Raw genomic sequence first — 27,988 nt, 5'->3', positions numbered from 1 at the left:
TTGTTAAGAAGCAATTTCCTAGATATTTACCTCCTGGGGTTGCATAAGGACAAAACTTGTAAATTATTTTCAGGAAGAATAGTTTTAAATATTCCTACAAATACAAAAATAGAATTAAATGCATTTCCTACATACAAAATTTTAAATGCCTACAAGGAAATGGCATTAACCTTCCAAGAATTCCAAAGTATTCCCAAGAAAATTTTTACACCAAAAATATATTGCCTAGAGAATAGTATTCACAGCGAGCTACTCCAGGGAATCTTAAAAGTTGAAGCAAAGGGTGACCCTGCTACAATATAATCAAAACTCAGTTAAACATCACTCTAGACAGTCCAATACACAGATCAACTTCAAATATTTGGCTGAGATGACTTCCGCTCTGTGAAAGCAAGCAAACCATCATTTCACACAGATGAGGACAATCATAACCGTACTAAACAAGGAAAGCAAGTTTCACTTCAAACGTCTGATCTTTTTTGTCGCGTTGATAATGTTTTGACCAATCTCCGGGTGTTTAAACTCCAACAATTTATGAAGTTTAATAGAAGCTTCAGAGAAACAGTTATCCTCAATACAGGACTCCGATTTGAGTGCAAAATGAACCTCATTGACGTCCTCATCAAGCTGGAGACAGAAAAGGTGCCTGAAAACCTGTACAAAGACAAGACAAGAAAAAACAGTGATATTACAGAATTACTAGACTCTAAGCACAGTAAAGATCTTGCTTTCTGTTGACAAGACATGGTGAGAAAATCATTCCATAATCAATACTTCATAATTAGCACACAGTCCATAACACCATGCAGGGGAAATAAATAGTGAACGACCTAAAAATGTCTCTTCATAAAAGAAACAATAATATACAAGAAAAAGTAGGCTGACATTTTCAATAATACTAAATAGAAAATGTCATTCAAAACCGAAATGATGTCAGTTACCAAGAATGATATCATCTCACATTAGCACCAAGATTATGCCCATAATCATAACGTCAAGCACTAATCAAGTATTAGGATGACCGGATCAGGTTAACCTTTGCCCATCTATATAAAAAGCCCATTTATTACTCATTTACCTATCTCAGACTAATAGAATCTGTGAAGGTCTTGGCCAAGTTGGAAGAGGAGACATTGTCTTGTAGGACCATCTCGGCTCTTGTAAGTACAGAAGCAATATTTGTATAGCATTTGTAATCTTCAACACACAGGCTATTCTACTATCCCAATATAGGATTAATTCTAATAGGTATATTATACGTCCATCTCATTAATGCAAATCAAGATAATTAAACCAGGATTCAAGTCGAGAATCAAAATGTAAATTCTTAGAATTCGATAGTTGTGAAGTCAAAAAGGAAATTTTTAGAGTCGTAAATTGAATTATGTATAGAAGGCATAAAGAAACAATTGATAAATGAAAAATATACAATCTTTTTCAACCTCATGTCTATTGGCACTATCAAGGTTGTCGTATCATATCCGTAGTATTGTTCTTGAACTAGGTGGTTCGTCAATATCTCATTCTGAAAAGGCACCCTCTAGGATTAAGGGATGAAGGTAGGTAAAACACCCTTGACCTAGATTTCTAAATGATATGGGATTTTAGAGCTATTCTAAAAGGGTTGGAGTGTCTACTTGAATCGTGAGAGTCACCATATCTAACATATTGTTTGCTTAAATTGTGATTCAAAAAGGACCCAATTCAGTCTCTGGAGCGATTCAAAAAGCAATTTCCATTGGCAGAGGTTTCAATAGGACAAGTCATATTGTTTACCTGACACTAACTACACCGATGCAGATGATACCATTAAAAAGATATAAGCATGAAAGCTTTCAAACAGCTGAGATTCTCCATCTGAAGACTTGGCCAACAGGACAATATATTGGGATTACAATTTTTACGTTAATAACAAGTATTGCCATTTCACAAAGGAAATCTCATACCCAATTGAACTCTTCAAAATAATTACGAAATTATCTCAGCATCTATGAAATTCCCCAATAAAAAATAAGTCATACGTCAGAAACAATCATAGAAAATAGACTTTAAGCTTAATTCAATCTAATAAAACCAACTTGGTAAGGTGATATTTGCACACTAATTGTATACTATAACTTTATTTTATCTCTAGTTGATATGAGATTTCCAACAAACTCCCTCACACCAAGGATTGGACATCTCAAGTGTGGGAATAAATGGGTCCAATGGCAAGTAGCATGACAAGTCCAACAATAATCTTTGATAGCATTTTAGAAAGTAGACTTTAAACCTAACTCAATCTCATACAATTGTAAGATATGGCTTGCATCCACTTATATATTATAATTTGACCATACATTTAATCAATGTTGGATCTCCAACAATTGGTATGATTGATTGTCACCACAGCAATAGTAGGCAAACTTAATTACCTCTTAAATTTGGAGATACACAAGATGCTCCACTAATATGTGGCAATGAAGCTACCATTTACATTGATAGTGTTTGGTGTTTGCCATCATTTTATGTCATTAATGGTGTTAGAATAAATAGTCTTAAATAAGGATTTATTGCATTGTGTGTTGGAACTAGTACCTAGGAGCACGCTTTAGATCTAGTTCCTAGGAGTATCTTCTAGAGTTCTCTTCTCTTCTCTCATCCATTGTATCTAATGTATCCCAAACTACAATAAATATGAAAACCTAAGAGAGGGAAAAATACACCCTATTAAATTCACTCTAAATATTCTTCATTTTAATCTTAAATAATTGGATAGAAAAACTTCAAAGGAAAACATATGCTCCACTCTCTAAGTATGTTAATGTTTCCATGGCCAGATGGGACTTCCATGTTTATACACACTGCCACTTCACGATCTCCTTATATTACCCAACCTTGGGGAACCTTTGGCCATTATAAATTTTGCTTTTCACAAGAAAAGGACAAACCTTATACGATTATAAAGGGTCAAGTGGTCAACATAAGTTTCACTGCCAAAATACCAAAAGCATAAAAAAACTGCATTTAATCGGTTCAAAGGAAAAAAAAAAGGAAAAAAATAAGAGATGCTGTTAAACACGCTAATAATAAATCTTTAATCAAACAAATTAAAGATCCAGACATAAAAACTCAATCCAAACTGAATATCATGGCACTCATTTGTTTACCTTTTTCATTTTTGATAGAGCCGTATCCTTAATGGCTTGGGACCGTGACACCAAATTGACAACGAAGAGACCATTCTCCGACAACTTATCCTTTACAGTCTCAAGAAAAGACTCATCCAGAAAATCTGGAGCAGGGCATGCCAATCCCGAGCTGTACAAAATATGTAATAAATAAATAGGATTCTTTAAAATCATAAAAGATATTATTTCAAATCCTGTGACGGCCTGATACCATTTTTCTTGGCCATGCTTTAATATCTTAATGTAATAACAAAATGCATAATTCAGTTCACCTTGGGTCCGAAGAGTCAACATCAACAATAATAATATCAACTTTTGTAAGTTCTACACCAGCATGAGACACGGTAGAACTTTCATTTAGAGACTCTGTGTAGCTACGGTCATTACTTCCATGAATTTGAGCTGCTCCTGAATTGTCAATCGCTTGGACAAATTGGATCCCATCAGCTATGTGCACCTGGATTCACCGAAGTAACAAGATTCAATAACCCATATTGTGATATCCTATCATGAGACTAATTCAAAAAATTCTAAAATTATAGTGTTTTAGAATTCTGGACACAGTCCCCTGACCCCACAAATAAAACAGAAGTTGTTCAGTCTGTAGTTGCACATGTTTACATACCCTCACATTTGGTTTTAGAAAAACAAAGAAAAATCATGAAACCAAAATTACTTGCAACAGTCAACATTGCATGATTACTAGGGGTGGGTCAGTTAGCAATCAGCCTTCACTTTGCCCAGTCCTAATTTACATTTATGTTCCACAATAGGTCAAGAGAAATATAAGAATACATACTTAACTACCTTTAGTCGTTCATCCTCCACAAAACTGAAGTAATCCTTTGCAATATCAACAATCACGGGGTCTAACTCCACAGTCTGTATATAAAAATTGTTATCAAACCATGTGATATTAATCATTTAGAAGAATTAATCATTAAGGACGTGATCTGAACTCCAATAATTTCCCCTGACTGCACAACTGGGAAAAACATATTACCTCAACTTCTAAAAAGGGGACACAACCATGAAGAAACATGGGAAGTAAACCTGCTCCAAGACCTATTATTACTGCTTTTACCTGAGATATGACACTTGAATATATCAGAAATAATGAACAAGAGAATGTTTTAGAGCATGTAAACTTGCAAAGAATTTGAAACAAGTTAATTTTGCATGTATTTACAATTACCAATTATTGGAAACAACGGTATTAAATGTAACTAGGAAATAGTTTGTGCATCACTTGTTAATTTATCTTTCCATACATGAACTTTCACTCCAACAAAGACAAAATTCCCTGAACTTGATACTGTATCAGACAAGTGAAACGACCCAATCAGCATCAGGATAGCCAATTCCATAACTTTATCCATTATACATTCCCATCTACTTCAGATATGCGCCAAAAATCACTTCAACCATAAAAGACACTCACTTCAACCATTAAGGTGGTAAATAAAGCCCCTAAACAGAATGGCCTTTTACATAGTCAGCACCAAAGTGATTAACACTAAAAATTTAGGGAATGCGGGTTTACTCTTATAAAATTCCTTTAAAATTAAAGATAAAGCAGAGATTGCACCATAAAAGGTTCTTGGTAAAAAAAATATATAAATAATTAGAGAATAGTTACTGTAATAATCATCAAGTACTCTTTGAACATATCATTAACCGGTTGAAATATTAAATTGTCTAACAGTGGAAATATTTTATCAAAACTAGAAGTTGCTTTATTGCAATTTCCCTGAATAAAAGCCAGAAATACTTGCCATTTTTCCACTTGATGCCACAGTTTCCATATAAGAAGATATCAACGTGAATCCAGAAATAATTCCTGTATGATAAGAACTAGCTACATAGCCATGATAGACTGTCAACTGGTTACTTGCTCCTGAAAAATCAGGAAAAAAATTAGTGGCAAGAGAAACACAAAGCAAATATTGCAAGCTAAAACAGGAACAGTGTTGACACTGTAAGAATCCTCTCTTTTTTAATACTTTCGTTAAACCATTTTTAACACATCATTTTCATCCAAAATCCTCATGCATGAAACAAACATTTTAAGTACTAGCATTTAATGATTTATCTATATTATGTAATATAATTATTTACCAATATTTTATATTCTTTTAAACAGTTTTAAATATTGAGTTTATAATCTTTAATGGCATAAAATATAAAAAAAAAAAAACCCTCCTGGAAAAAAAAGTGTACTTATCTATGATTAATTAATATTGTTTGGGCTGGATAGTGGCCTAATACCTACTGCAAAGTCTGACCTAAAACGCAACATCTAATCTGACCCTAAAAGCAAGGAAACCCTAATCTTTTTCCTCCCATCAGCCCCACCTATCCACCATCTTTCGAAAAAGTCTTCTACCTAACCCCTTTCTCTTCAAACTGCTCACAAGTAGCATAATTGGAAACAGCAAAGGAAACATTGCCAAAAAGTTAGGTTGCATAAGAGAGAAGTGTCCCACGGGATTCAGATCACTCTGATTCAGATTAATTAATATTCATTTTACTTTATGGGAAAGTCAATTTCATTGCTTTTTATTCATGGTTTTCTCTTCTAAAAGGCCTTTCTAGAGAAGATTGTCCAAATAGCCCTAAGACAAAATGATGATATCAGTGTTTCGACCAACACATGTATTGATGATTTAATACATAATTTTCAAAAGACCTCTCATTGGATTCACAATGTTACGGAAGAGATATTGAATTCAGAACTAAAAGGTTTGTCCTACCATCATTGTCAAATGAAGCGTAGGAAGGAAGTATGCACAACTAAATACATAACACAACACTATCCAAAACATTTTTATAGAAGCAAAAAGGTATAATTATTGATTTGGTCCCCCAATTTTTTGAATTGGTTCAATTTGGTCTCCGAGTTTTTGGAAGGTTCAATTTGGTACCCTTATTTTTTAAAGTGGTTAAGTTTAGTACCTCCCACTATATTTCAATTAACGTCGTTTGTATATTGGTGAACTGTCACTGTGCAATAGAAATGTGAGTGAAGTTGTTAATTGGGTTAGTTTGTTTGTTGGGTGTAGTTAACATCATTTTAGTCTTTCTGTTGATGTTTCCTTGATCAAGTGTACTCAGTATGTTATTAAAATTAGTTGTTTAATTTGTTGCAAAGTGACAACTCACCACTATACAAACAGCATGAACTGGAATATAACAGGAGGTATTAAATTGATCCACTTTAAAAAATAAGGGTATCAAATTGAACCTTTCAAAAACTCGGGGACCAAATTGAACAAACTCAAAATTGGAAGACCAAATCAATAATTATACCAAGAAAAAAATAGCAAACTGAAAGGGTTACAATGAGATCATTCCTCTTGGGCTTCGTTAAATTTACATAGAAAATCAATTTTGCATCATGAACATATTTCAATGTAAAATATGAAGCTAAGATTATTTTGGACAAACATCTCAATTATTTTCAATTGTTCAAATCAATTCTACCCAAATATAAAGTAATCGGGCACTTTATGATATGAATCATATATTAACAAACTCGGGCTTTATCAATAATGTCAGAGCAACACTTGGAGGAGTTGCAAAAGCAATAAACAGTTTAAATACACCAGAGTCAAAGGGAAAATAATTACCAACATTGTGTCTCTGAGATCCACTTTTTCTAGATTTGGAAGATGCATTGTTTTTCTTCCTCCCTGTCTCACTAACCAATTTTGTAGGCAGCAGTTCATCTTTTAGAAGAGCTTCAGATTGCACCAAATTTGCAGCTCTCTCAAAAACAAGGCGTCGAAAGACCAAATCTCTAGAAGGAAAAATACAATTGACTTCACGATCAACATTTTCATAAATTACATCTTCAACAATAATTGATCCAGTTAATGAAGATGTGACCTGCAAAACACAACCACAAATGATAAAAGTAGAATATGCCGATCATTTTAAATCAAGCAAGACATCACAAGAATGAGCATCCATGTAAAACGTAGGAACCGCACAATTAAAAGACTCTTAGATCAATAAAGCAGGTGGATAAACAGAAAAAAAAGAAAAAGATAAACATATTAAGAAAAGAGACCAGTAGAGCCCCAACTCCCTGTAATGACCATTGAAACCAAGGGCTGAACACCATAAAAAGAAGCTTGATAAGAAGTAAAGAATGATGTTTCTTCCAGAATGCTAGAGATAATAATCTCACAGCCTTCTTAGGCTGAGAGACTTGAACTACGCAAACAAAAAAAAAAACCAATTTTATTGATAACAAATACACAAATATCACTCAGAGCTACTCTATTTGAAACAATTAATCTCTCTAAAATAAGGAAACAAAATATACTAAAATAAATAAGAAGATTCTAAAGATATTTTAACCTCTTTTTCTTATATATTCTCTTTAAGTTACCTTGTTCATGAAGGATAAGAGTTCATTCAATATTATTGGCCCTAAGGCTCAATGTGCTCAATTCTTAATTCAAGAGCAAGAAATCACATGACTCCATTTCCTCTTGATTGATTATGTCTCAGCTGATCTTTGTTATTTATAGATGAAAATTACATTAGTTATATCTAGGTAATTGATGCTATCAGCTCTAGGTAATTAATGCTAACAACTCATAGGTACAACTACTAACCACTAACATTAAATACATATTCTAACAACTACCTATATTTAATACATATTCTAACACTCCCCCTCAAGCTATAATACACAAATTGTATTTACCAAGCTTGGAAAAAAAAAATTCAATTCAAGATGCCCTAAAGGATTTTTTAACACGTGCAAGTTGATCATTGGATCCAACAAAATTAGCATAAATTTCCTTGGACAACAACTTTTCTCGAACAAAATGATAATCAATCTCTATGTGTTTAGTCCTTTCATGGAACACTGGATTGGAAGCAATGTGGAGAGCACCTTGGTTATCACAATACATCTTCATTGGCTTAATCTAACATAAATCTAATTCTTGGAGGAATGGGTTTACCCATATAAGCTCCCAACTGAGGGATACCATTGCCCTATACTCAGTTGCAGCAATTGACCATGCAACAACATTTTGTTTTTTACACTTCCAAAAGATAATATTTCCTACAAAGAAAACACGACATCTTGAAGTAGAGCATTTGTCCATAAGAGACCCAGCCCAATCAGCATCACACTATCCAAAGACTTGGGTATTTCCTTTATCTTCATAAAGTAATCCTCCTCTTAGAGCTTTTTTAAGATATTTAAGAATTTGAAAGACAACATTCCAATGATCAATACAAGGAATCTAGATGAATTGACTCACAACTCCTATTGCAAAACATCAATCTGGTCTCGTAACAGTAAGATAAATAAGTTTTCTAACCAGTCTTCTATATCTTTTTGGCTCAGAGAAAGCTTCTCCTTGTTTTGCCATTAATTTTTTATTTGGATCCATAAGATAATCTACTGGTCTACAATCGATCATTCCCGTCTCTTTTAGGATATCAAGAGACTATTTCTTTTGACAAATTACAACTCCTTCCTTTGATTGAGCTACTTCTATGACAGAAAATATTTGAAACTTCCAAAATCCTTTGTCTGAAAAATGAAAAATCATTTGCCGTAATGACTATACCATCGACATAAATCATTAAGTACACACATTTTCTAGGGGAGATGCGACAATAGAAAATACAATGATTTGGCTCGCTACTTTTCAACCCAAAATTTTGAACAATATGGCTGAATTTTCCAAATCAAGCACATGTAGATTGCTTGAGACCATAGACAGAACAACGAAGTTTACAAACTAAACTAGACTCCCACTTAGCAATAAACCTAGGAGGTTGCTCCATGTAAACTTTTTTCTCAAGATCGTCGAGTAGAAAATCATTCTTAATATCTAATTAATGAAGAGGCCAATGATGAATGCTTGCCATGGCATAGGAAAGTCTGATAGTAGTCATTTTGGTCACTAGAGAGAAAATATCACATTAGTGAAGCCCATAGATCCGGGTATGTCCTTTTGCTACCAATCGAGCTTTTTTAGGCAGTCAACTTCACCATTAGGTCCAGCTTTTATAGAGTTCCATGTACTATTATGTTCAAGAGCCTGCAATTCATCAACCATGACTTATTACCATCCAAGATGACCAAGTGCCTCTTTAACATTTTTAGGAATGGTAATGGAAGAGGTGATCAAAGAACAATTTAGGGGCCAAATGATGATAGCTCAGAAAATTGTAAATAGCATGAGGATTGCACGTAGAGTGAGTACCTTTACAAATCGAAATAGCCAATTGAGATCCTCATTATCAAGAGATGTATGGGATGACGATGGTGAAGGACTAATGAAGAGGACTCACCTTTGGTCATTGGACCACCCAATTACTAGAGTCAATTGTTGGGAGGTGATAAGGGGAGGAGATGAATTTGAATTTTTCAAAGACATTAGAACTATGGTAGGAGTAGGACACACAAAGGGCTCAACAGAAGCCAGAGGCAAGACCTGTTAGAAGAATATGGAACCTTATTGTCCAAAGAAGAAGAGGACATTTTATTAATAAGATAGAAAGAATGGCATCACCCCAGTAATGGACAAGAACATTAGCACCAAGTAGTAAAGTATGAGTAGTTTCAACTAAGTGTCTATTCTTTCTCTCTGCTATACCATTTTGTTGAGGTGTGCGAGGACATGTGGACTGGTGTAAAATGCCATGTGAGTTTAAAAGAATGGAAAAACCAAATTGGTACTTGATTTCATTAAGGAATGACACGAAGATATTCAAAAGTTCAGATCGATTTTTTCATTAAGTAAACTCAAGTACAAGAATAGTGACAAAACAGGAAAAACCCAAAGGATGAAACCTAACTAGACCCCAAATATCAAAATTTATCCTAAGTGCCGCCAATTCTCTTACAAAAAGAACATCGAGGATGTTTTTATCCACTTTGAGAAAAGTAAGACTTATTTAAGGAAGAATTCAACAACATTAAGTATTACAGCAACAACCTACACGCCACACTCAGTGCCAACTTTGTGGAGAAGATGTAAAGATGTTCCGCTGACAAAAAGGTTCTTAGCGGCACGACAATAGCTAGCTGACAATGGCCATGGTGGGCAATAGACAGTGGCTAGCAAACAGCTAACAGCAATAGCAGAGAATAATATTGGATGGTGGTGGGCAACCGCAAAACTAGAAAAATGGGATCGACCCGCTCTAATACAACCTTAAAACTGAAAAAAAGAGAAAAAGAGCTTAAGAGATTGATCATCTCTAAATTTATCTTTGTTATTTATAGATGAAAATTACATATGAAATATCTAGGTAATTAATGCTAACAACTCTAGATAATTAGTGCTAACAACCAATAAGTACAATTGCTAACGACTTACATTAAATACCTATTCCAACAACTACCTATATTTAATACATATTCTAACAGCATGACTAGAGACCAATTATTGGAGGTGCAAATGGTGATAGTGTATCCATTTGCAGACCCAAGAATACAACTTAAGAACCATTATATTAAAGGATTTTTTTTTGTTCAACCACTAGCCTAATAATTTATCACTAAAGAAACTCACAAAATATTTAAAATGCTTGTAACATTTTATCTTGTGTTTTTCAAGTCATTGTGTCATGAGGATGATTTTAATTGCTAAAGAGAAAAATGAGTTGTATCTATTTGATTCCAAGGATCAAAATGAAACAATGGTCATAAGCCAACAAACAACATCAGAAACATAGGTTGGTTCCCAAATATGGCTTAATCATAGAGAACTCTTACTTCAGAAACATAGGTTAGTTCCCAAACAATGGTCATACCGAACTCATTTGTGTACCAAAGAGTGCTAAGTCGTTCAAATATGATATTTGTCAATTGCCAAAGCACTACTAGGCATCTTATCCCATTGGTAATAACAATATTACCAATTCCTCATCGCACTTGGGGACTTGTCTAGGAATATATTTCACCTCCTTTCTTATTGTCATGACAAAGTCTGTGTTGGAAATTTCTCCATCAAGCATAACAACCATCTAAATTTTTTCTCCCTTATTGTAAATAGTGTATTATCAAGATATCCTTAATATGTTTGTATTGATTAGTAGAAAATATCTTTTAAATTTAATTGTTATAAATAAAGGTGACGAGAATATAATCAATAAAACAATTTTGTTTCCTTACATAGCTCAAGTTGGCATTAGATCTATTGGACCTATCGTGTCACTCGCTATAAAGACCACCCATAAGTATTTAGTCTCACACCTATGATATCTACTCCTTAATGTGGAAGGATGTGTTAAAGATAACACATGTAATAGATATATGACAATTAAAGTATATAAATGGGTGCACATCAACTTACCACTTGGTTTATAAGGTTGAGTTGGATTTAAAATATAATTCCTAAGATCTCGTTTCAATAAAAACATACTTCTACTGGTGGCAAATTTCCTTTTCTTAAGATTTGTACCCTATTTCAATTATACTCATGGTTCAAGCCATAAGAAATTTGAAGATTCTTCCTTTTTCCATGACTTTAGCAATTAGAGATCTCACATCGACTATAAATAAGATAAATTAAAAGTAAATAAATGGATGAAAACCTCATCTTGCAAGTCGATTTTGTAAGGTTCAGTTAGACTTAAAGTCTACCTAAGATGATATCAAAGTCATCCAAAACCTATCCTAGCAAGATTTGCTTTTTGTTGAGTCTTATCATGTCATCCATTATCGAGTCACTATCAGACTACCCACTGATGTCTAGTACCACACTCGAGATGTATGTCCCGGCGTGAGGGGAGTGTATTGAAGAACTCATCACTAGAGATAAAGCAAATTACTATATATAAGTGAACACAAACCTAACTTTAAAAGCTGATTTTGTAAGATTGAGTTAGGCTTAAAGTCCATTTCTTAAGATTAGCATTTGCCCTGTACATCTTCAAATTTTGGTAATGATTTAATTCAATCCACAACCCATTTAAAATTCCTTATATTCTTATTCACAGAGAGGACCATATTTCATACTAAACATTATGCTCTCAATGTCATGGCAAGCAAGAAAATCTTTTTTCAAAGAGAAAGTGTCATTTAAGTCATTCTAATAGGTTCACAAAAACAGAGAGAATAATAACACTCAGAGATGAACAAAAGTAGGTAAAGATTTTATTAGGAGCTGAATTTCCAAAGAAAACGAAAGATATACACTAAGTGAGACAATCCAATTGGCTTACCAGCCTAACCCAAGTTCCTCACCAAAATATTTCCCCCCCTTCATGTATGGCTCCCCCGCACAATAAAAAGGTTTGCCACTCTCAGACCTTGCCTCCCACTCACTCACTCACTCTCTGCCAACAAGGCAGAACTGTTTCACTAAATTATTGGAAATATCTTGTGGTCGCCACTTATTGGTTTCCACTTCCTTTTCTTATAGACATTTTGTATATGCCTATATGGCCCTCGATATACTCATCTTTATCAACACATTCCCCTTTAAAAATCACCTTGTCCTCAAAATGTGAAAATCAGGGAAGGCTTCCTTCATTTTGGACATGAACTCCCATGAATTTTCACATTCTGGAATGTTTTTCCACTTAACCAAAACTTCCTTCTCTGGTTGCACCTATAACTCTAATTCTTCACTAACATAAGTAGGTAATGGCTGGACTTCTGTTGCAGTGATCGTAGGTTTCAGTAGAGATACGTGGAAAACGGGATGTACTTTGCTTCCCTATGCCAGTTTCAATCTATATGCCACCTCCCTAATTTTTTCTGTAATTTCATATGGGCCATAAAATTTAAGGTTGAGTTTCTGATTAACCTTATTTGCCAATTTCTTCAATTTGTAGGGTTGAATCTTCAAGTACACTATATCTCCCACCTTATGACTTGTCTCCTATGCTTGTCGGCAAGTTGTTTCATGCTGTTTTGGGCTTGAGCCAATTGGTCCTTCCAATTGCTTAACATCATTCCTATCTTCAATCATCCAAGCAACCTCTTCTATGGGGAGAAATTCTGATAAGACAACATAAATCCTTCTCCTTTATCATTAAGAGCCTTCACCATAGTTTTCCACAAAGCTTGCGATTTACAAAGGGAGGGATCATCTTTTATCATTCTCTTCTCTTTCTGTTGTTCCCACTTCCACACCAAATTTCTAAAATTAGCTCTCACATTTCCCAAGCTAGCCAACCAATCCCAAAACTATATTTGTCCCTCCCAACTCCATTAAAAAGAAATTTTGCACTATGGAAACCCCCTAATCTCCAATTCTAGTTGTTTGCATATTCCTTTGTTAATCACCTTATCTCTCGTGCCTACTTCAACCACAAATTTTGTTGTCTCATTCACTTCCAGTTTGAGGTGGTTAACCAATTTCTTTGAGATGAAGTTCGATGATGCTACAAGCCACTAGTACTAGAATCTCCATTCCTCCAAGCCTCGCTTTCACCTTGAAAGATTGATTCGAAGTTAGACCCTCTTTGCTTTGGGGTGAGATTTGTAACACTTTAGCTTGGAGGGTTTCAATTTTTTTCCTCCTCTCCTTCACTGCTCTCAGTTTCCTCTCCTTTAGATTGTTCTACTAGTACAAATTTATAGTGTTTCAATTTGCACACATGATCTTGACCCAAAGTCTCTCCACATTTGAAACACAACCCTTTTCTACTTCTTTCTCTCAACTCTGCTTGTGAGAGCCTTCCTCCCTCTACTACTTTCTTCTCATTCCCTTCACTCTCCACCGATTTACTACTTTCACCTTCTCTATTCCCTCCTTTTTCCCACCTCGTGAAGCCTCTATTAGTTTTGGCCATAGATTTTTCACCTATTTTCCTCTCCCAACTCATCAACCCTACTTTCCGCAAAGCATTACTTTTCTCCTCTAATGCCTTATCCATCAACTCCACCAACATGCCCACATGTGGAGTTATAGTTCAATTTGGATTTCCTCCTTCAACCCATTGAGGAATATCCCTTTCAATATAATCCTCTCCTCTTTCTTCAAGGAAGCAGATTCCCTTTCAAATTTCTCCCTATATTTCATAATTGAGATTATTTATTTAAGGCTCAGCTATGGCCTGAAAGGGTTTCGCACCAACCCTGATTGGAACCTTCTAATCAAAGCATCTTTGAATTCCTCCCAGTTGCGTTCTTGATTTTGCTCTTCCTACCATTGGTACTAGTTCAACACTCTATCTTCCAAAGCAATAACGACGACATCTAGTTTTTCTTCTTTTCCCACTAAATTCAGTTTAAAATATCGTTTCGAATGAACGATCTACCCGTAAGCATCTTCCCCCCCTAAATATCAAAATTTGCAGTTTCCTACCCCCAAAGTCTTGCGATGAGTCACTCTACTCATGCTTCGAGAGGTGTAGCTTGTTCGGTCGTTTGTCTCCTCACTGTCAACCTCTCCATCCATCCCTACATTCCTTTTTTCTCTTCTGCATGGTCGACGTTGGTGGGGTCTACTACACCGAGACCAGTTGCGAGAAATAATCAAGTTTTTTAGCTCCTCCAGTTGTTGTTCAAGCCCATCTATGCGTTTTTCCATGGCGTTGCGGGTGAAGACCAAGCACTCCCCGAACCGTGCTCTGAATACCAATTGATAGGTTCACGGAAACAGAGACAATAATAACACTCGGAGATGAATAAAAGTAGGGAAGGATTTTATTAGGAGCTGAATTTGTGAAGAAAACGAAAGAGATACATTGAGGGAGACAATCCAATTGCCTTCCCAACCCAACCCAAATTTCACACCAAAATATTTCCCACCCCCTTCACGTATGGCTCCCCCACACGATAAAAAGGTCTAACACTCTCAAACCTTGTCTCCCACTCACTCCCTCACTCTCTGTCAATAAGGCAGAACCATTTCACTAAATCATTGGAAATATCTCATGGCCCCCACTTATGGGTTTCCACTTTTCATATAGACATTTTGTATTTGCTTATTATGGCCCTCAATATTCTCATCTTTATCACATTCCACATCTCCTTAACAAAGTAACTATCTCATTGACATCTTGTTATTGATATCAGATAACGAAAAATATCGTAGACCCAAAAATCTTTAATAAAGTTATAACGAAAACCATATCAGGTTATGGCAAAAACAAGTTGCTCAAAAGATTTGATATTATATCTAGAAATGGTAGCAACTGGCAGCGGCGGTGGTGGCGACTGGCAAGCAACAAGGCAGTGGCGAAACGGGTTTTCCATGGCAGCCTATTTTCACATGGCGACTGGCGGTGGTGGAACAGTAATGGTGGAAAAAGCGGGGTGGAGAAAGAAGACAAGAACTTGAACAAAAGTGACCAAGAGAAGAAATGGCCAACTGCAGCTTGGAAAAAAAATAAGGTAGCAAAGTGGAAGGGAAGTGGCGTGGGATAAAGAAGAGATCGGCAGCAGCACACACTAACCCTAACTATCGTTATGAGTTTTTTGAGTGTTTGAAAAATAAGGTCAAAAATTGGGCCAGGCCCCAGTAAAACAATTATTTAATCTAACCTAATTTACAAAAGCCCTCCTCTATTATTTTTTTAGCTTTACCCAATTACTACCACCACCTAGGCAGCAACATTACATTTGTATTCTCAATGTTTAAAACACATGGTTCAAAATTTGGTTTGGCCCAATAAAATTTAATTTAACTTATAATACACATAACTTTAACCACCCCTCTCTCTTATTATTCTTTAGCCTCCCTTGAGTTAGCCCAGTAAAATTTAATTTAACTTAATACACACAATAACCACCGCTCTCTTATTCTTCTTCAGCCTCCCTTTGCCCTTGCTACTTATTACCACCAACAGCCATTGCAAGCTGGTTGCCACCACCGCCAATTGCCGTCAGTTGCCATTTCTAGACATAATATCTATCAAATCTTTTGCATTAGAATTATATGTGGGATATTATGTTTTATTTTGACAACCTTGTTTCTTCCATAACTAGGGATGTCAAAAAAATCCGTACCCGCGTGTATCCGCAGACAAAACCCGCAACGGGTAGGAAATGAATGTTAGAATTATTACCTATTGTATCATTAACCCTATGTGTAGGGTGTTGAGTGTGGGAAACTACCTACTGCCGTATCTACTATTGCATGTAATCATGCCTAGTATCTTAGAGTAGTCTTTTCATATATTTTCATATGTACTTGCTTGCTTCATTATAAATAGAAGAGGAGGAGAGTGGTACTGTTGTCCACTACTCATATTTTAAAGTCTCAGTCTCAAGTTGGTATCAAAGCGGGTCGATCCCGCTCTGGTTTCTGTCTCATCTGGTCCGTCACCGCTGTCCACGGTTGATCGCCGTTAGTCACCGCCGTTGTCCGCGGCTGTCTAAGTTCGGTTAACCTCGTTTCTGAACTACCCAACACTGTCAAACAACTTCTCAACACTGTCCGCCACTGTCTGCGTCCTCCGTCGCTGTTCGCCGCCGTCTGCCGCCGTCCGTCGCCGTCCGACGACGCAGTTCCGTCCGGAAACCACCGGATCTGAACCGCCTCTCCGTGCGACAGCCAACCCCGCCGGTGTCGCAGGCAGCGCCGTCGCCACGCGCCTCCACGTGCGTCTTCTCTGTTCCCGTCACCTGTTCGTCGTCGCGCCACCTCCGTCGCCGTCGCCGGAGCCTCCTCTACCCGTTTTGACCATCAAATCTCTGTTCCGGTGAAGTTCAGTAGCACCTCTTGTGGAAATCGTCCCTTTCGAATTCGAAAATCGTCACTGTTTCACTGTTTTTGTTTATTCTCTTGATCATATCATGGCCACTGGAGGAACTGGGAGTGCTATTTCATTCTCCGGAAGCCCCTGCATTACGTCCGAGAAACTAAATGGCCAAAATTACTTATCTTGGTCTGCTGCCGTCGAGATGTGGTTTCTCGGTCAAGGACACCACGAACACCTTGAGAAAGATGGCAGCCACGTACCTTCTGAAAAAGCTGAACAGTGGAAACAAGCGGATTTCCAACTATGTGCTCTATTGTGGCAGCCGGTGGAACCACGACTTTTGATGTCCCTACGGGCCTTCAAAACTTGCCACTCGTTTTGGAAGCGAACTCAGAATATCTATGCAAATGATATTCAACGCCTCTATGATTCGGCGAACAAGTTGGCATCTATGAAAATGACTAACCATGATATGATGTCATTCATGAATGACGCTCAAGCTGCTGTGGAAGAACTACGAATGTTCTTGGAAGTCGACTCTCTAGATGAAATGAAGAAAAAGCTTGACAAGTACTATATGGTAATGATCCTCCGCGCTATACACCCAGACTTTAATCATATCCGAGATCAGCTTTTGACCTCTCATGAGGTTCCTTCCATGGAAACTTTGATCTCCCGCATGATACGTGTTCCAACTCTTCAAACTCCAGAAACTCTTGCTGTAATGGAACCATTTGTCATGGTTGCCACCCGAGGAAGAGGAGGTCGTGGAACTAGAGGAGGTGGACGTGGAGGTCGTGGGCGTCCTCAGTGTACGTATTGTAAAAGGATGGGTCATACCCAAGAAAACTGCTACACTTTACATGGATTTCCTGCCAAAACAGCCAATGTCTCCCAGGCAGAGACTACTGACTCCAAGTTCACTGAGGACGAGTATCAAGAGTACCTACGCCTCAAATTCAACAGCTTGGCACAATCATCTCAAGCTCCAAGTACATCAACTGTTTGCATCTCTCAATCCATGGAAGGTCACAATTCATGGGTAATTGACTCTGGTGCTTCTAATCACATTTCTGGTAATACCTCCTTGTTCTTAACCATTTCATTCCAAGAAAAATCTCATTTTATAACCCTCGCAAATGGTTCTAAAACATCCTCAAAGGGAGTCGGTCAAGTCATCTTATCTCCGTCCTTAAATCTAAAATCTGTCCTTTTTGTCCCTAATTGTCCTTTCAATTTAATTTCCTTAAGTCAGTTAACCAAAACATTGAATTGCTCTGTAACCTTCGATAACAAATCTTTTGTTATACAGGAGCGTGGCTCGGGGAGACGGATTGGAGAAGGATATGAAGCAGGCGGATTATACCATTTTGGATCTCGTCCACGTGTGTCATGTGTTGCAGCCCCCAATCCTAAAATGTTACATGATCGGCTTGGTCACCCTCACCTGTCCAAGTTAAAGAAAATGTTTCCTGAACTTAGTCGTCTCCAGACTTTAGAATGTGAGTCATGTCAACTAGGAAAACATGTTAGATCTACCTTTCCTAAAAGATCTCAATCAAAGTGTACTTCTAGTTTTTCTGTCATCCATTCCGATATTTGGGGACCTAGTCGTGTCTCATCTTTTGGCTTTAGGTATTTTGTTACTTTCATTGATGAATATTCGAGATGTACTTGGGTTTATCTTATGAAAGATCGTTCTGAATTATTATCCCTCTTCACATCCTTTTTGAATGAAATCAAGAATCAATTTGGTCAAGTAATTAAAATCTTAAGAAGTGACAATGCCAAAGAGTATTTTTCGTCTGCTCTTTCTAATGTTTTGAGTTCCCATGGTATCCTGCACCAGTCTACTTGTCCTCATACGCCACAACAAAATGGTATAGCAGAAAGAAAAAATCGACACTTAGTTGAAACTGCTCGTACCCTTTTGCTTAGTGCCAACGTTCCTGTCCATCACTGGGGAGATGCCATCTTAACTGCAGGTTTTCTTATTAATCGGATGCCATCTTCCTCTCTCAATCATAAGGTCCCTTTCTCCATTCTGTTTCCAGACAATCCTCTCTTTCACACTTCTCCTAGAGCTTTTGGTTGTGTATGTTTTGTTCATGACATGTCTCCCAGGTTAGACAAGCTTTCCGCTCGCTCTCTCAAATGTGTTTTCTTGGGCTATTCACGACTTCAAAAAGGGTATCGATGTTACTCTCCTGAAACCAAGAAATATTACATGTCTGCCAATGTTACATTTTTTGAACAGACCCCTTACTTCTCTCCATCTGTTCAAGATGTCCATGTCATACAGCAGGTCCTTCCTATTCCCGTGGTTGAGTACAATATTTCCAATGTCCCTGTCCCTCCAAGTCTCGACCAAAGTCCTCCTTAGCCATCATCTCCACCTATTGATTCTCTCCAACACAGGACGTCGACGAATAGTCCAGTTGTTCAAGAACATGGTGAATCCCCTACTTCAGATTCTTCTCCCTCGTCTCTTGATCCCACGACTCCTGGTGAAGGTGATTCAGGTTGGCCCATTGCTCTCAGAAAAGGTACTCGTTCCTCTCGAAATCCACATCCCATTTATAATTTTCTTAGCTATCACCGATTATCGCCTTCCTATTGTTCACTTTTATCCTCAGTGTCTTCTGTTGTTATTCCCAAAAATGTGAATGAAGCACTTGATCATCCTGGATGGCGACAAGCCATGATTGCAGAGATGCAGGCTCTTGAAAGCAATCATACTTGGGAGCTCGTGCCCCTCCCTTCGGGTAAGAAGGCTGTTGGTTGTCGATGGGTGTATGCAATTAAAGTTGGCCCCGATGGTCAGGTTGATCGACTCAAAGCCCGATTGGTTGCAAAAGGGTACACTCAGGTTTATGGCCTTGACTATTGTGACACCTTCTCTCCCGTGGCCAAGATGACTACTATTCGCCTCTTCTTTGCAATGGCAGCAATTCGTCACTGGCCTCTTCATCAATTGGATATCAAAAATGCCTTCCTTCATGATGATCTTGAGGAGGAAGTTTACATGGAGCAACCTCCTGGGTTTGTTGCTCAGGGGGAGTCTGGTATGGTATGCAAATTGCATCGATCTTTATATGGCCTCAAACAATCACCACGAGCTTGGTTTGGAAAATTCAGCTCCATTGTTCAGAAATTTGGGTTAAGACGCAGTGAGGCAGATCACTCAGTCTTTTACAAACATACCTCTCCTGGGAAATGTGTCTACCTAATAGTATGTGTTGATGATATTGTTATTACAGGAAATGATACTACTGGAATATCTCAACTGAAGGAGCACTTGTGTAAACATTTTCAAACCAAGGATCTCGGAAGCCTCAAATACTTCTTGGGCATTTGAAGTAGCTCAGTCAAAAGATGGAGTTGTAATCTCTCAAAGGAAATATGCTCTTGATATATTACAAGAAACAGGTATGATTGACTGCAGACCAGTAGAGAGTCCTATGGACCCAAATCAGAAGTTAACAACAGAAGAAGGCGAATTATTCTCCGATCCAGAGAGATATAGGAGGCTCGTTGGAAAGTTAATTTATCTCACTATTACGAGGCCTGATCTATCTTTCACAGTTGGAATTGTTAGCCAGTTTATGCAGACTCCATGTCTTGGACATTGGAATGCCATCATCCGTATTTTAAGGTACCTCAAGAAGGCTCCAGGACAAGGTTTGCTATATGAAGATAAAGGAAATGTTCGAATCTCTGGGTACTGTGATGCTGATTGGGCAGGCTCTCCTATTGACAGACGCTCTACTACGGGATATTGTGTCCTCCTTGGAGGAAATGTTATCTCTTGGAAAAGTAAGAAGCAAAATGTAGTGGCTCGATCCACTGTTGAAGCTGAATATCGGGCAATGGCGTCTCTCACGTGTGAACTCATATGGGTAAAGCAATTTCTTCGAGAGCTTAACTTCTGTGAAATTCAGACCATGAAGATGTATTGTGACAACCAGGCTGCTCTCCACATTGCATCAAATCCAGTGTTTCATGAGAGAACTAAACACATAGAAATTGACTGCCACTTTGTTCGAGAAAAATTGATAACCAAGGAAATTTGTACTGAGTTCGTTGGGTCAAATGACCAACTTGCAGATGTGTTGACCAAGTCATTAAGGGGACCTCGGATTGAGTTCATTTGTTCCAAGCTTGGTTCATACAATTTGTATGCTCCAGCTTGAGGGGGAGTGTTAGAATTATTACCTATTGTATCATTAACCCTATGTGTAGGGTGTTGAGTGTGGGAAACTACCTACTGCTGTATCTACTATTGCATGTAATCATGCCTAGTATCTTAGAGTATTCTTTTCATATCTTTTCATATGTACTTGCTTGCTTCATTATAAATAGAAGAGGAGGAGAGTGGTACTGTTGTCCACTACTCATATTTTAAAGTCTCAGTCTCAAGTATGAATATTGAAAATGGATACCCGCGAGTAACGGGGGTATTATTTATATCTGCTTGTTAACGGGATGGGTACGTGTGTCACAGTATCCGTACCCGTGGATACCCGTACCCGTTATACTCTAATTTAAATTAAAAAAAATTATTAATATTTTCTTTTATAAATACTAGCGGGTACCCATGGATATTAGAAAAATATGTAGGTACCTGCATAACGAAAATCCGCACGGATATGAATAGGGTACGGGGCGGATATTTATCCAACGGGTAGGGTACGGGGGAGCTACTACCCGTACTCTACCCGCCCTGTTGACATCCCTAGCCATAACCCAATATGGTTTTCGTTATAACTTTATCAAGGATTTTTGGGTCTTCGATATTTTCTATTATCCAATATCAATAACATTGGCATTGACAATAGTGGTTGGCAATGGTTGTTGGTGGTAGTAAGTAGCAAGGGCAAAGGGAGGCTGAAAAAGAATAAAAGAGGGGTGGCTAAAGTTGTGTGTATTAAGTGAAATTAAATTTGACTAGGCCTAACCCAAGGGAGGCCGAAGAAGAATGAGAGAGGGGTGGTTAAAGTTGTGTATTAAATTAAATTAAATTTTATTGGGCCTAACCCAATTTGTAACCATGTGTTTTAAAACATTCAGAACACAAATATAACATTCCTGCCTAGGTTGTGGCAGTAACTGGTAAAGGTAAAAGAATGATAGAGGAGGGTTTTGGTAAATTAGGTTAGGTTAAATAAATGTTTTACTGGGCCTACCAATATTTTTACCTTATTTTTCAAACACTCAAAAAACACATAAGAATACAATTAGGGTTAGTGTGTCATTGCCTATCTCTTCTTTCTCCCATGCCACTTCTCTTCCACTTTGCTACTCTTTTATTCTCCAAGTCGCAGCTGCCCATTTCTTCTCTTGGTCTCTGTTGTTCAAGTTCTTGTCTTCTTTCTCCACTCCGCTTTTTCCGCCATTATCATTCCTCCACCACCATCCAAAAAGCAGTCACCACGTAAAACGCGTTTCGCCACCATCTTTTTGTGGAGGCAGGTTGGGAAATTGATGCTAGTTTCTGCCATGGCCAAAATTTGATAACACTGTATCTTATCTTAAGAACCATGGAATGTCGCATCCAGGTCATAAATAGTCAATCTTCATTATCCCAACTCACAAAATTAGTGCATCTGACCATAGTCCTCCACCCTTAATGTTGTCTATTCTTAACCATCCTTTGAGAATTCTCCAAATGTACTACTATCACTGCAAATAATTTCGGCCATCAAACTAATAGGAACCCACCATGTTTAGAAGATCATTAAGGCCATAAGGTATGAATTTCACCATCAACATTGTAAATAGAAAACAAGGTCAGAGATATCGTAGATATACTCAAATAGACCCAATTTGCAAGAGAATTAAATAACTTAGATTTATTCAAAACGGAGCCAACGGAAGTCATTAGCATTCTTTACGAACTCAAAGGGTGATGTTGGCAATGGCAACAAATGGACGTTGTTGGAACTAGGTGTGTGAGTTAAACATGGCAATATGTGTTGGGACATATGATGACTCCTTTGAATATATGTTGTGATCGTCAATGTGGGGCGCATGTCTCTAGCTCATCACCAACCCCAAGATAGGGGGTAGTTGAGCAAACAACAGGGGTGCACAATGTTTCTCTATTTGCATCGCAACAAAAACAAAGCTCGAAGATCGAGAGCTCCAATACCAACTTGAACTACACAAGGAACCAAGAAAATAATTTTGTTGATAACAATCACACCAATTACAATTGAGCTCCTCTATATGTAACGACCAATCTCTCTAAAATAAGGAAACAAAGTATGTAAAAAGAAATATTAAGATTCTGAAGATACTTTCTATTAATTGATACCTTAATCTTGAAGATATTTATATCTCAATAAACTACTATTTACAACAGAGTTCACTAGATCAAATTCAAAAGAACAAAACAGAAACAATATTATGTTTATAGTTACTAACCTTGTGAATGATGTTTCGTTCCTTGAGCCCCTCACTTGCCATCATGAAACTGTAGGCATGTATACAAGAATTTATGAGAAAAAAATGCAATTCAGAGTGTTCAATGTGAGTTTGTTTCAGCTTATTTTGAAGAAATAATAGCTTGTTAGTCAACTTCTAGGGAGATATTTTGACCAAAACAAAATAATTACTTCCACAGGAATAATCTGAACCAAACGTGCTAAAAGTAAGACAACAGCACTTGTAAAAAATGGTTTACAGTATAGTAACAGCTATAATGCATAATAGAACATGTTTGAATATTTTGGTATCCATAGAAAATAGGAAAAAACTAAACATTTACGTTAACATTGTTAGAAATAAATGACAAAACACAAAAGTGCAACTGTAGAAGATACAGACGGTATTTGAGCTCCATTCTCATTTTCTGCAGGTGCCAACGGTGTAACTAGCGGAGACAAATCCTTCTAAAAAGGGATGACAAACACAATTCAGTAAAAAAACATCACAGCTAACATTTAAATGACATGTCCATGAGGTATAACTTGATGTTTCTACCTGAATCTCCTCCATGCTGGTATCTGAATGGCTGGCATCCAAGAAAACCTATAGTCACAGATCAGCCAGGAAGCTTCAATTAGAAAAGTAACATGACATATTAAAAAATACCAGCAAACTGTAATTGTATTAATAGCATTGTACCATTATGAGCCGAGCAGCTTTGGAGCTTCTGACCACCATCCACTGTCCTTCTTCAGAATAGAAAAGCCATTCCCGTGCACGAATCTGAGATTTAACATTCAGTCATCAAATTCAAACAAAAAAACTTCATAATTGGAAGCCCTAGGTGTAAACTGCAGATAGATATCAAAGAGTTGACATCTTGTGGAATCAGCTCTATAGATGCATATCAATGCACATCTTACTCAAAATAATAAATAAATTAAAGTGAAAAAACCGAAAAAGAAAGAACCTAAGAAATAGTTGAAACCTCTTCTATCTGCCAACAAACCAGCATCCCTACCTCTATAACAAACATGCACATTCAAAAACAAGACTATGCAATCAACAAAAAGGTAAAAGATATCTCTGCAAAAACACACCTTAGGCACAATGAAAATCCCACAATGATATGTAAAAGGTTCAGCCAGTTCCTCAGCATCAAGAATTACAGCCCTATAAGAAAAAGTAGAGCACCCTGGTCCACCCAAAGTTATCTGCAATCGCCGACCTTGAGAAAGCTTTAGCAGTTCCTCTTGCAGATCTTCCACAGAATATAATATCCCAGAGTCACTAGAGTACTTTTCACGAATTAGATTCTCATTTTGAAGGGCTTCGCTAAATCCAGAAACCTTGATAAAATGAAAACAAAAAAAAAAGACCAAAACAGAAAATGATAAAAAGTTAAGTTAGAAATAGAATATCTACAAAATATCTTAGAAAACCTTCAAAGTAATTTGAAAATATTATGAATATATTACATTATTAACTGGTCCTCTAAGCTCTAACTAAGAAGCAATCTTAGGAGATGTCCCCAATTGTTTCCTGATGAATTTAGGATTACAAATCTTTTTGTTCAGTGGTTTGAACTTGCATTAGCAGTACTTGGTATCTTACATCAAATGAATTCCATATCACAATATTCAGAGCCCTTTATCTATTCCTCCTTCCTATATAAACCTTAAAACTTTAACAACTAATAACAACTGTAACATTAATCATCCATAACTACTTATTTTATGAAAGCTCTTACACCTGAGAGAACTTAACAAAAAGTAGTAGTGCAGATATTCTACCTGTTTTGAGTTACAATTAAGAGAAGAATTATGAAGCAATGATGTAATCTGATGCACTGCAGTAGATAGCTCCTTCTCCACAACCACCATAAACGTTTCAAGGCTAGGTTTACCAGAAGACTTTAAAGGTATGGCATCGACACTCATTTTCCACCCAAGTCGGAACTTTGAGAAAAGTAGATCTGGAAATTGTGAATTAATTATATTTCCAGTCGCACAAAATCAAGCATGTCAAAAAATGAAAAAGATAGCATGTAAAACAGTAGCAAATTATTTCATTGCAATGCAAAGGAAAAACAGATACAATCAATTGAAACAGAAACTAAGATAACAACAGCATCTCCTCTAGTTTCGATGGCATGTTTCTTTTATAGCATGTCAAACAGAAGATAGGAAGGGTTATGTGCCATAAACAGTTTATATGGGTGACTAACACCACCAAAAAATAAATTATGACTCCAAGTTCTGTGGAGTTTAGGAAGTGGGTACCCCATGCAACCTTCTTCCAAGTATCAATCAGCCAGGATTCTTATATTTCTAATACATAAAGGAGAGTATGAAATGCAGGTACCTCTTATGAACATTGTTCCAAGTATCTTTTACTAAGAACTAATGTAGCTTACACACAAACAAAGTGGAAGCCAAGGCAACCTGACATCCAATGTGAAAAAAGATAGGAAATGAAATGATAGTCAGGTTAGAATTGATCCATTCTGTTAGGATAGAAGGAAATTCACTTGATCCACTCGGTTCTATAGAATTGTGGTTTAAACATCAACAAAGTTCCCCTTTTTTAAATATTTCTGAGATTATCGCAGATCGGTTTTTATATCACGTCTTTATCACCCTGACCACTAACAGACCCACATCTTTCACGGGCAAGAGGTTCTATGGTTGCCAAGAGAGCTTAAGCTACAATAATCCAGCCTTTCAGTCTAAGGGTGCTTGCCAATATTATGACAGATTAATGATAATCAATGAAGCACTGCTGACTCGAAAAAAGCCAGTTTAAATTAACTCGGCTAAAGGGTGTCATAGAACCCATTAACCAAAGCTCAAACAAAACCAACCTTTGGTGCTTTATCGGGTATTTCCAGATCAGTGGGTAAAATATAACAGATCAGAAAGGACAGTCAGGTTGATGTTGCTAACATGCTTGGAAAGTGATACTTCCTATGATAAGAATGAGTCGAATGGTGCATGTAAGAACAAACTCAACACTAGAACTAAACCCTATCCAGATTCAATTAACGACAGACAAAGCTTCAGAGTTCCATTAAAGAAAAATAACAATTCTGCAATTGAAGCGCAAGCACTAAAAACCAGTCAAAAAAACACCATCACAACTTGTTAGTGTATTCAATTATATTATCTGCATATCACATTTTTTTCACTAATATTTTATGGTAAAAAATTATTTAGAAAACTCACTTAGTACATGAGATTCAGCAAGGGTGAGGCACACAAACTTGCCCCCAGGCTTTAAAACTCTCTTCACCTGAATATTAAAAAAAAAAACAAAAACTATGTTACTAACACACAATAACCAATCCACAAAATCAACTATTATTTAGGCCATGTTTGTATCTCTCCTATATAAGCAAGGAAAATAAGAAAGTAAAATTCATTGGATTTCTTTGTAATTCAACTGTAATGAAAAAGTGCTCTCTCATCCAACTTCTCCAAAATTAATGTGCCTTGACTTACGGAAAGCCTAATCCATTTTACATTCTTATTTTCTTCTCTTAAAAGCAGCAGTTCAACTTTAATAACAGAGCGTTCTCTCGTCCAACTTCTCCAAAAACTATTGTGCTTTAGGGAATACCCGACTCGTTTCACATTAATATTTTCCACCCTTAAAAGTGCTAATAGAGACAAGATGATCGACAGATACACCCATAATGGTAAAACAAAACAGAGAAAAACCTACCTCAGATAGGTACTGGTTCCCCAACTTGGGGCCAAGCTCGGGCTCCATCAAAGCATCTAATCCACCTTTATCAATAACCGCAATGAAGCTCTCGTCCTCAAACTGCACCATCCAAAAAAAAAAGAACCGGTAAGAAAAAAAAAAGCCAAATAGAGCAGCAAAACCAAAAGAGCGGGCGGGGGAGAGACCTGCATCGCGGTGATGTCCATGACGCGCCAGCGCATGAGCGGGCGGTCGCGGACGTTGCGGCGGAGCATGTCGGAGATGACGACCTTGGAGAAGTCGACATTCGTGATGGCAGTGTGGCCGGCATCGTAGAGGTGCTCGGAGAGGCGGGAGTTGCCGCAGGCGGGGACGAGGAGGGGGAGGGGAAGAGGGTGTGCGAGGGTACGGAGGAGGGAGAGGAGAGGGTCTCGGAGTTGGGGCCACTCTGCGTACCACTCGAAGGAATCGGCGCGGAGGGTGAAGAACTTGTCCCAGTTCTCTTTGCTAGTGAAGTCTCCCAGGGTTTCAAGAATGTCCTCTGCTGCTGAACCTTTCTTCTTCGCCTTTGATCCCATTTTCTCACCTTCTTCTCTCCTTCTGTCACTATCCCACTCGGCGCTTCACTTCGCTGTGTAACTTCGTTCTATGCTCTACTAAAACCCTCCTAAATCCTAGTTCCACAAAGTCTCCCTCAAAAGTAGCTGTCTAACTTATTTAATCTTTTCAATTTTGTTTAATTACTCTTTTTCACCTCAAAAATTTCTAATCATTTCAATTATGTATTTAATTATTTTAATAAATTCACTTCAATTGAAGTTAATAAACATCAATTATATCCGTTGAGAATTCATTCATAATGTTTTTGTTTATTAACTTTAATTGAAAATTAGAATTATTTTATCTTCAAAAAGTTCGCTTAATTTAGTCTTCAATTTAAAAGATGTATGATTTTAATTATTTTAATAAAACAAAAATAGTTTATTTGACGTTTCAATTCATAATAACATTTGAGTTGTTTACACAGTTTCAAACATTTTTGT

General features: G+C 37.1%; 1 protein-coding gene and 1 pseudogene across 1 annotated transcript; one reads left to right on the top strand and one right to left on the bottom strand.

Annotated features, from left to right (window-relative positions):
- Positions 1-39: 39 nt before the first annotated feature.
- On the bottom strand, positions 40-27,626 carry LOC114176681 (S-adenosyl-L-methionine-dependent methyltransferases superfamily protein). Its single transcript, XM_028061792.2, has 16 exons — positions 27,152-27,626; positions 26,964-27,065; positions 26,465-26,531; positions 25,034-25,215; positions 24,341-24,589; positions 23,940-24,023; positions 23,796-23,843; positions 23,640-23,704; positions 23,238-23,286; positions 6,800-7,058; positions 4,946-5,067; positions 4,174-4,254; positions 3,978-4,052; positions 3,443-3,627; positions 3,150-3,300; positions 40-654 (listed from the first exon to the last, which is right to left on the bottom strand). Exons 1-16 carry the CDS (start codon positions 27,521-27,523, stop codon positions 457-459), a joined length of 2,289 nt encoding a protein of 762 aa, XP_027917593.1. The 5' UTR covers positions 27,524-27,626; the 3' UTR covers positions 40-456.
- LOC146887594 (secreted RxLR effector protein 161 pseudogene) lies at positions 20,168-21,096 on the top strand (annotated as a pseudogene).
- Positions 27,627-27,988: the final 362 nt, after the last annotated feature.

The sequence above is a fragment of the Vigna unguiculata genome, chromosome 3, assembly GCF_037176805.1.
Source record: "Vigna unguiculata cultivar grain cowpea cultivar isolate G323 ecotype 2 chromosome 3, ASM3717680v1, whole genome shotgun sequence".
NCBI classification, from domain to species: domain Eukaryota; kingdom Viridiplantae; phylum Streptophyta; class Magnoliopsida; order Fabales; family Fabaceae; genus Vigna; species Vigna unguiculata.
Note: the sequence above shows the minus strand (reverse complement) of the source record. Positions and strands in the feature narration are given on the sequence as shown.